The 10,005-nt window shown below is 42.6% G+C and overlaps 1 protein-coding gene and 1 long non-coding RNA gene across 2 annotated transcripts; one reads left to right on the top strand and one right to left on the bottom strand.

Moving 5' to 3' along the window:
- The first annotated feature begins 2,039 nt into the window (after positions 1-2,039).
- Positions 2,040-4,024, top strand: LOC125408444 (E3 ubiquitin ligase TRIM40). Its single transcript, XM_048446737.3, has 2 exons — positions 2,040-2,381; positions 4,016-4,024. The coding sequence occupies exons 1-2, from the start codon at positions 2,040-2,042 to the stop codon at positions 4,022-4,024; spliced, it is 351 nt and encodes a 116-aa protein (XP_048302694.3).
- Positions 4,025-6,400: 2,376 nt separating this feature from the next.
- Positions 6,401-9,352, bottom strand: LOC148119272 (uncharacterized). Its single transcript, XR_015735545.1, has 2 exons — positions 8,844-9,352; positions 6,401-7,631 (listed from the first exon to the last, which is right to left on the bottom strand). It is a non-coding gene; the product is annotated as an uncharacterized LOC148119272 (long non-coding RNA).
- Between the last annotated feature and the right edge of the window lie 653 nt (positions 9,353-10,005).

Here is a 10,005-nt window from a genome sequence, read left to right as displayed (position 1 = left end):
GGCAGGTGCCAGTACTGGGAAGAGTAAATGAAACAGGAAGCAGAGGCTATTGAGCCTCTCAATTGGAAGACTAGAGAAGGACAAATGAAGAAGGGGTTAAGTAAATGAACAACAGAAAAGAGAAAAATTAAATGTGGAATGTTGTAAAGAGAAGAAAACAGTCAGTCCTACCTCACTGTGTCTCAAGAGCAAACAGATACTGTGAGTTCCTGCTTTCTATAACATAGGGCAAGGTTCCCTGGACCTTAAACTTTACAGGCAGTTGTCTGAAAACAGAAGATTCAAGTGTCAGAGTTCACTCTACTACAGGTAGGGAGTGGAGTGGCTAAGTGTCATTTCAGGGAGGTGTACTAGCTCCTTAGATCTCTTACTTCCCGCTCCTGTCTTCTGGTGGTTTTCCCCCCCTATCTCTGAGCCATCTTTTGTTTTGTTTGGGCTACCAGTTTCTTCCTCTGTCTCTGTACTTCTAAGATCCCCAGCTTGCCTGACCTGTTTCCTTTATCTCGACTAGGAAAGTATTACCTAGTGTCATCCATGTACCCTTCAGTCCTCAATACTTCACTTCTTAACCCTTCCTCTTTCTCTTTGGTTCCCAGGGCACTCTGCTTCTTCCTTCTTGTCCCCCACTTCCCTGGATCAAATTTCCCCCCAATCCCATCCCACACACCTCTCCTGATGTAGGAGTGTCTTCTGTGCATTTGTTACTTTCATTGGTCTAATAAAGAAACTGTCTTGACTTCTTGGTAGGGCAGCAGCTTAGACAGGTGGAGTAGACAGAACAGAATGCTAGGAGAAAGAAGCAGAGTCAGGCAGACACCATGAAGCTCCAGCCTGAGATGGACATGGGTTAGAATCTTCCGGTAAGTTATGACCTCGTGGTGATATACAGATTAGAGATGGGTTAATTAAGATGTGAGAGTTAGCCAAGAAGAGGATATATATATATATATATATATATATATATATATATATATATATATTAAATTAAATGCCATTTTCTACAGTTCTTTGAAGAGGTTGAAGATTATTTATCTATATAGAATATAATCTCTATGTATCTAAAGAACTTGATCAGTCTAATTATAAATAAGACAAACATAGATGACTATTGATCAATAATTCTTAATACCTATCTAACTTTAAAGACTAAGACAATAAACAACTGTGTAATACATAAGGACAATGACCTACAAATGTAAACAATGTATAAATATCTTGATCAGAAGTAGAAATGTACACTACAACATGGTAAATATATATATATATATATCATCACATAATGTTTTAAACAGAGGTAGAAGCATACATGATTAAAATATTCATTATAAATTAACTTTGTATCAACATACAAGAATCTATACCAATGTAATTGTCCTTAAATAATAACTCACAAATACCAATCTATTATCCCATAATCCAATTTTCCCCCATTTTTAAAAAAAGATCCTTTAGCAAGAACTCTGGGAAAGCTATCCCAGAGAGTTTTACTTACTGACAAAGTTAAATTCTGCCTTTTTACCTTTTGCTCCTGGTCATCAAATTTGATAAGTTTTTCAGTCGTTTTAAATCTGTTTACTACTGCCTTTTATAAAGTCTGGACCTCCTGTCCAGTATTCTGCTCTAATGCCCTCATTGAGGATTCTAAGGTATGAATTCTGTCCAGTAGAGATGATGTCTCATCATTGGACAAAATCTTCATGGCATGCTTATTGCCTTCCTGAAGAGACATTCTGTCAATCAATCTGTCATACATCTTCAATAGAGTCTGATTAATACATTTAACAGTGCACATTCTCTCAAATAATGTTTTAGCACCCACTGTCATGGACTGGGTTTTATGTGTCAAATCAGCTGTTTACTCCTCCAGAGTGATGAATCTCTCTCTAAATAAATTACTATAAGATGTATGTATTCCAAAAATATCTCAGTTGACCCAGTCTTATTAAGCAAAGTCATAGTATCCTCCTCCAGCGAGCTCTCTTTCCTGGGACTCTCTGGTCTGCAAATCACCCAGTGTAGGGGCTGGTGAGGTGGGGACCATGGTTCCTCTGTACAAGGACAACGAGGAGGACATCTGTCCCATCTGCCTGGATCCCGTGAAGGAGGCTGTGAGGACAGACTGCGGCCACCTCTTCTGCCGAATGTGCCTGACCCAGCACATGGATAAGGCCTCAGTCTCTGGGGTCCTCAGCTGCCTAGTGTGCAGGAAGCCCTATTCTGAGGGGGTCCATGGGGACTGTTATATCTGCTTCAGCCACCAGAAGAGGGTGTGCATGTTCTGTGAGGCAAGCAGACATCTCCTGTGTGTGGAATGCCTCAAGTCCCCCGAATACCAGGCCCATGCTGAGCTCTCCATTGAAAATGCCATCAGCCACTACAAGGTAAGGCTGTGCCACCCCCACCTGACCCTGCCACTGGCTCCACGAGTTACTTCTTCTAAGCCTGGTTTCTCACAGATGCTGTGACTGACAGCTTCCTTTGAATCTTCTTCACCAACAAACTTGAAGCCCTGATCTTTGTTTTCTGTGTGCCTCACTGCTAATATCAGGGTTTCTAGGGCTCTGTGTATCTAGGTGATCCTGTCATTGTGATGGCAAAGTCCTAGAAAGCATGGACCACTGTGTTTGCTGCAGCTGTGTAGATAGATTCTGTCCCAGATAGTAAGAACCCCTTCTGGACCAAGATTATATGGTTCCCTGGGTGGATGGTTCTAGAACCCAGTCTAGACATGCAATCAAGATTTATCTGTGCTAATGGCCACCTTTCAAAGATTTTTTATTTATTTTTTTTAAATATTTATTTATTTATTATGTATACAATATTCTGTCTGTGTGTATGTCTGCAAGCCAGAAGAGGGCGCCAGACCTCGTTACAGATGGTTGTGAGCCACCATGTGGTTGCTGGGAATTGAACTCAGGACCTTTGGAAGAGCAGGCAGTGCTCTTAACCACTGAGCCATCTCTCCAGCCCCTCAAAGATTTTTTAAAAAGATTTATTTATTATGTATACAGTATTCTTAGTATTCTGCATGTATGCCTGCATGACAGAAGAGGGCACCAGATTTCATTACAGATGGTAGTAAGCCACCATGTGGTTGCTGGGAATTGAACTCAGGACCTTTGGAAGAGCAAGCAGTGCCCTTAACCACTGAGCCATCTCTCCAGCCCCCTTTCAAAGATTTGAAATCTGAAAACATGATGTCCTTGTCCCCCTCTCCTTCCTTTATGGGTTATTATTGTTGTCTCTTGCTTTCTTTATCTTTTTTCCATAATTGATTCACATTTTTGACAGTAAATTTAGGCAACACCTAAAGATTAATAGGAAAACTAAAAATCTTGCCTCTGGGATAAGAGATAGTTGAGTGGAAAGGAGACTGTCACCAAGCTTTACTCTGAATTTGATCTCTGGAACCCTCATGGTAGGATGGGAATGGCTCCCACTGACTGTACACTAACCTCCACACAAGATCCGTGGTGTGTGCTTCCTTCCAAATAAATAAATGTAATAAAATAATAATGAATCTTTCTTCCTGTCTTTCCTCATTCTGTCTTCAGTGATAACCAGCATTAGATTTCTTTTATTCTATCCTTCCAGAAATACTGTGTTTGAATGTTCTCTTTAAAACACACCTACACACACACCAGAGAGACAGAGACAGCTACCAGACATGTAGCTCAGTTGAGGAGTTTCTGCCTGGCACAAAAGAAGCCATACATTCAATTCCCAGTACTCAGAAAAATAAAACAATAAATACATAAAGTACTCTATTCATTTATCCAGTTTTTTGTATATGTATGATTTGGTGGCGGTGTTCCATGGCATGCACATGGTGGCCAGAACTTTGTGAAGTCAGTTCTCTCCCTATACCATGTGGGTTGTCATTCTTGGTGGCAAGTACCTTTACCCACTGAGTCTTTTTTTCTGTCTCCCTCATTATTTAAAAAAATTTATTTTGTTTTTATCATCTAATAATATGTTTTGAACATTTTCCCACTTTTTCCATTTGTCCATCTAGATCTCCTGAACATCTTTCAATAACTGCATTCTGTCCAATACTGTGAATAAATCACAAGTTAGAAAACTGGGTTGTACTCAGGTATTGTTTTTAGGTAACACAGGATATTATAATGATATCTTTTAGCTTGTATTCTGGAGAAGTTAAAATACCCAAGATCTTTTGGTGAAAATGTATAATAGAAAGCTAACTTTACCTTCTCTAAGTTATAGTAAATTGTCTCACTACTATTTATTGAAGGTACTGTGTAGATCCTGCCTTGTTCTATTACTCTGTATGGTCCTGCTAGTGTGCCAAAGTTCCTCCTCTTCCTTCTCATCTTCCTCCTCCCTTTACTTTTTCCTCCCTTTCTTCTCCTTCTTCCTCCCATAGTACTAAGGATAAAGATTGAACCTAGGTCTTGCAAAAGCAAGGCAAGCATGATATTCTAATATGCAGTGTTCTTTTTTTATCTTTTTTTCAAAGTTTATTAAATTATAAAAGTTTCCATTTCTGCCCCTCCTCCCAACACCCTCCCACTCCCCCCACTCCCTCTCCTCCTCCCTCTCCATCCCTAAGAGCAGTCAGGGTTTCCTGCCCTGTGGGAAGTTCAAGTTCCTCCCCTCTCCCTCCAGGTCCAGGAAGGTGAGTGTCCAGACAGACTGGATTCCCCAAATCCAGTATATGTAGAGGAAACATGTCCCAGTGTCATTGTCGATGGCTTTTCAGAAAGACTCCGGGCCAGTCACAGTCAGAGAATCCGGCCACATTCAGAGAATCTGGTTGGATCACGTGCTCGTTCAGTCCCAGTCCAACTGGCCTTGGTGAACTCTCATTAGATCAGTCCCCTTGTATCAGTGGGTGATTGCATCCCTCACAGTCCTTATTTCCTTTTTCATTTTCTTCCTCCTTCTGCTCCTCATTTGGACCTTGGGGGGCTCAGTCCAGCGCGCAGTGTTCTTTTTTACTTTTTATTTTAAGACCAATTCTTACTTTTGATTCCCATGCTGCAAGCCTCCAGAGTAACTAACATTGCAGGCATATGCCACCAGAATCACCATGTTAAACCACCTTAAGAATTGTGCATTTTTTATTTATTTTTATTGAGCTCTACATTTTTCTCTGCTCCCCTCCCTGCCTCTTCCTTCCCACTTCAACCCTCCCCAAGGTCCCCATGCTCCCAATTTACTCAGGATATCTTGTCTTTTTCTACTTCCCATGTAGATTAGATCTATGTTAACCTCTCTGAGTGTCCTCATTGCTGTCTGATTGTGGTTTATAGGCTGGTTTTCTTTGCTTTATGTTTAAAAACCACCTATGCTGGCACAGCTTTATTTTCTAGCATTTATTAATTACACAGAGCAATGGACTTCATTAGAATCTTTTATAAACATATGTAACATTGTATATACATACATATATATACATATACATATATTTAATAAAAAGAGTGCCCAAAGTATTAGTGCTTATTAAGGATTTCTGGATGTAATTCATTTTTTGTTGATTCTCCTCCATCTCCCTCACTACTCCAGCTTTCCATCATACTCCACTCTCGTAGCTTCTTTTCTCTTTTGTGATCCATGTGTTCTTCTCTATCATGTAATGCATTCCTCTCATGCAACTTGCTCTTTCTTGAGTTCTCATGGACAAGACTGTCTATGGAGGCTACTCGTCCATTTCCCAGCTGCCCGGGCCTAAACTAATCACATAGAAGCTACATTAACTGCAATACTCTTTTTCCAATAGCTTAAGCATATTTCTGACTAGCTCTTACACCTTAAATTAACCCATTTCTATTATTTTATATTTTATCATGAGGCTTGTGGTTTACTGGTACTGGCACATGGACATCTTTCTCCTCTGGTGGCATTTCTCTGTCTCCAATTAATCGCTCTATATCTTTTCCAGCCTGGCTACATCCTTTAAAGACATTGACCAAAAGTAGCTTCTTTATTAACCAGTGGTATTCACAGCATGGAGAGGGGACCCACATCCCAAGAGTGTCTTTCTTCCTCTTCTATTTCCTTTAATATTTTTTTGGTGTTGGCTTTGTTACAATTAATTGCCCTTTTTGTGTTTTTATGATGGTCCCATTTCTACATTAATTTTAAAAGTTAGTCTTCTGAAAGACACTTAAGAAAATGCTCAACATTCTTAGCCATCAGAGAAATGTAAATCAAGCAATTCTGAGATTCCATCTTACACCTGTCAGAATGGCCAAGATAAAAACACTAATGACAGCTTATGCTGGAAAGAATGTGGGGTAAGGGGAACACTCTTTGTGGCAAACATTCCACACCCAAGGTCTGCATCACCACCCACCTGGTATGGACCGGGATTCCATACCTTCCACGAGCTAGGTAAGGTCCTAGGGGTTAAAACACAAGACGAACAACACAGAGATAGAGAGTTCAAGTCATTCTCAAGAGGAGAATGCCCGTTTATCCAAACTTAATCTGGGGTTAAAATACCCTTTGGCCCCAGTAACGGAAACCCCTCCCAGCCAGAGGGGGATGGGGAAGCTGGCGCCGAGTGAGCTTCTCCACAGGCAGGTGGGCGAGGGGTGCAAGGCAGTGTCAGACAGGTGAGAGGTACCTTGGCACCTGGGCTCTTCCAGGCAGGTTGAGAAATTACCATTTTAAAGTAATATAGGGCCCTAGGCTATTATAACAGGCTTAGAGCAGAACAAGCCTGGAACTTAGCAGGAAGCTTTAACTGGTTGCCAAAACAGTCCTTGATTTGCATCCCAGGGAGCAAGGGAAGGCCTGGGCCTTAAAGGTCCCCCTTTTAAATATAAAATATGATGACTAGGCCTATCTTAGGTGGGATGGACGTCAGGCAGACCCCTTACCCGTCTTTGGAATGTGCCCAGGTCCAAACACATCCCTGTCTTAGGTTGAGATTGCCCCCCATTCAAACCGAACCCGTCTCTGACACATAGTCATACATCATCAAAACCAGCCGGATTTATGCTGAGATTTATGCTCTGGGGCAAATGTTTGAGTTGACTTGTCACATGGCAGCATTGACCTGAGTTTGCCACTGACTCTGGCACCATGAAATCATGAAGATGATGTTCCAGCACACACACAAGCATTCCTAAAGGAGACTGTGCTTGTACAGTTCTTAAAAAGTCCGCTCAGAATGGAGTCCTTTAGGTAATGTCTCACTCAGCACTGGTGGAAGGTCCCTGGTAAGCTAACTAGAATAAATGAGAGCCAAATAGTAAATATTGTACTCTAGGGTCCATGAAAAACAGCAAAATGCCGTTTTTTGTGACCAGCAGATGTAAAAAACCCATATCCAGTCCGTAAAGATTAACCTTAGTGTCCAATTGTAAATTTAGCTCAATTTAAACGACCATGGCATTTTGCAACCTGCCCTGAAGGTACCCATAGCGCTCAGCAGAAACAGCTGACAGGACAAGGGAAAATCCAGTAGCATAGCAATGTACAGCAATGACAGCACAGCAATGATTGACAGATCAAGGGTAGGGAGCTGGAAAGGGGTAAATCCAGGTACTGGATCACTTCTCAGGAATCCGCCAGCTCCGTTGCAGAAGATATGTCCTCAGGCTTCTGGACAGTTGAATCCATAGCACAGCATAGCAGTACCCAAATGGACATCAGCATTCCTAGGAGAGACATAAACAAACTCCTCTCTCAAGTTAATACTTAAGAGTAATAAAAAAAAAAAAACTCAGGTTAAAATTTAGTACAGCCAGCGCTGGTGTAGGCTGGTCTTGAACTTAGAGATCTGTAGGTCTCTGTTCCAAAGAGTAAATCCTATTGGCCTGTGCCACTGCAGCAGGCCTTTTGTTTGGGCTGAGTAATCAAGCCCTTAAACAACTTTTAGAACTAGCTCCGCCTGGAATTTTTCCAGGGGCAGAAAATAATTATCTGATCCAGTATGTGAGCACTCACACAACTGGATAGAATTATCCAAATTGCCATTTTCATGGGGGCATATAGCCTTTCGCCAAAATTTAGAGAAATAATTAATAGGATCTTTAGAACTGAGACGCTTCCGTATAGCAAAGGACAGTCAACAAGACATATCAGGCTATAGAATTGGAAAATCCTCATCAGTCATTAATCCACTTTAAAAACATAAGGACTCCAGAAATTAGTCCTCCAAAGAACAACTAATCAAATAAAAATATATGCAATAGACCTAAACTGAAAACTCTCAATAGATGAACTTAAAATGACTGAAAGACATTTAAAAAACGCTCAAATATAACATCCTTAACCGTTGGAGAAATGTAAAAGAACTTTAAACCTTTTGAGAAATTTAAGCCATCAGATAATGGAAAGATCCCCTATTTTCTTGTAAAGACAGTGCCAATATAGCAGAATTGACAATATCACTGAAAGCAATCTACAAATTTAATGTAAATGCCCATTGAATTTATAATGAAATCTTAGACTTTAAAAAAAAATCCTCAACATTATGAGAAAAGACAAAACTCAGGATAGCCTAAGCAGTCTTTATCTAGAGGCTGTCTTAATTTAAACCTGTCTTTTCCCCTTTAGCTGAAGCCGTGCTGCACAGCAGGGGCGGGACACAGGCCCACTCCGTCTGCAGACTGCCTCCTGAGCTCTGGCGGGCGGATCTTTAACTATCCTTTTATATTAACTTGTAAATCATAAACTTAGGAGAATTTTTTAATCCTCTCCTCTGTTTATAGACTGTGTGAGGTTAAATTTGCTCTCCACATTTACTCTTGCCCCTGCTTGTCTTTTACCGGCAGGTGAGTTAGGTTAGCTGGCTAATGTGACCATGTGGCTATTTAATCTTAGCAGTAACTTGGTGATTTTGGGGCCAAAAATCATTTTTTTTGCACCTTTTTTATACATTTAGCAAGCAATGCCTTTCTCGGCCAAGGTGGTGACAGGTGAGGCCGAATCTTGAGCGCATCTGTGGCTCCACCTCCGCGCACCGTCGGCTATTGTGTTCGCCTTGGCTCAAGCTGTGGGCTCTGACCTTGCCATCACCAGGAACAAAAAGGGGGGGCGCGGGGCGCGGGAGCCGCCGCGTGCCCTCCGAGCGTGCCCAGATGCAGGAACTGTCCACCATTAAGTCACGGGCCCGTGGCCTCTGCCGGCTCAATAGCGTTTGTTATTGAGGCCGCGCTTTTGTTTTTTGGACCTAGTTGTTTGCCGTAGGCTGTTTCCCCCGGGCCTGTGTTTAGCCGCACGAGCTAGGTGGCTCCGTGAGTCCTTTGCCTTGGAAACGGACTCCATAATGTGGCTGTTAGCGTCCTGTTGCGTTGCCTGCCGGGCCCAATCGCGCCCGCCGGAGCCCGCCAGGCGGACCGGACCATGTCCTGTCTAGCATGTGGGCGCTCTTTGGCTTGGCCCGTGTGGCCAGCCTTTTTTAGCCATTTTACTCTCATACTTTCTCTATTTGGCTCTGCAAGCACCTTGGCTGCTGGCACTTTTGCCCAACCCGACGTGGTTTTCTGGCTATGACGAAAACTTTTGGCCCTGTCCCAGGGGCACCATGTGTCTGCGGGTGGTCCCTGTGGCCCGCTGCTCGCAGCCACCGCTGCCTGCACTGGGGAACACTGGGCACTGCCCCGCCAAGTAGGGGCGGGAACCCAGGCGCCCGCTTGGGTTGCCCTCCGGCTGAGGCTCCACTGCGGCCCAGGCAGGCACTGTTTTGCGCTGTGCACCTCTCCCTCCTGCCTGCGCTCGCTCGTCTGCCTATTCTCTTTAGTAAAAGTTAAAGTTCCCTGCATGTGAGAGCCAGGGACTGAGCTCTCTTTAAAAAAAATTAGGCGATTACTACCTTGCATAAAAGAAAACTGTCTTAAGAAACTCTCGTGTCATCTTAAACTTAATTATTGGTGCCCATTTCTCTCCCAAAAGACCTAACCACATCCGTTTACTGGCCTTTACCCTGGAGCAGAAGCTTTCCGCACCCAAATGTGCCAAACCTGGCCAATCCACCCACTGTACTCATTTAGCTGGCCAGCCTTTCCTAGGGTGACCCCATGGATTTTT

The sequence above is a fragment of the Myodes glareolus genome, chromosome 18 (genome assembly GCF_982192425.1).
Source record: "Myodes glareolus chromosome 18, mMyoGla1.1, whole genome shotgun sequence".
Classification (NCBI taxonomy): Eukaryota; Metazoa; Chordata; class Mammalia; order Rodentia; family Cricetidae; genus Myodes; species Myodes glareolus.
This window is presented reverse-complemented; position numbering and strand designations above follow the sequence as displayed.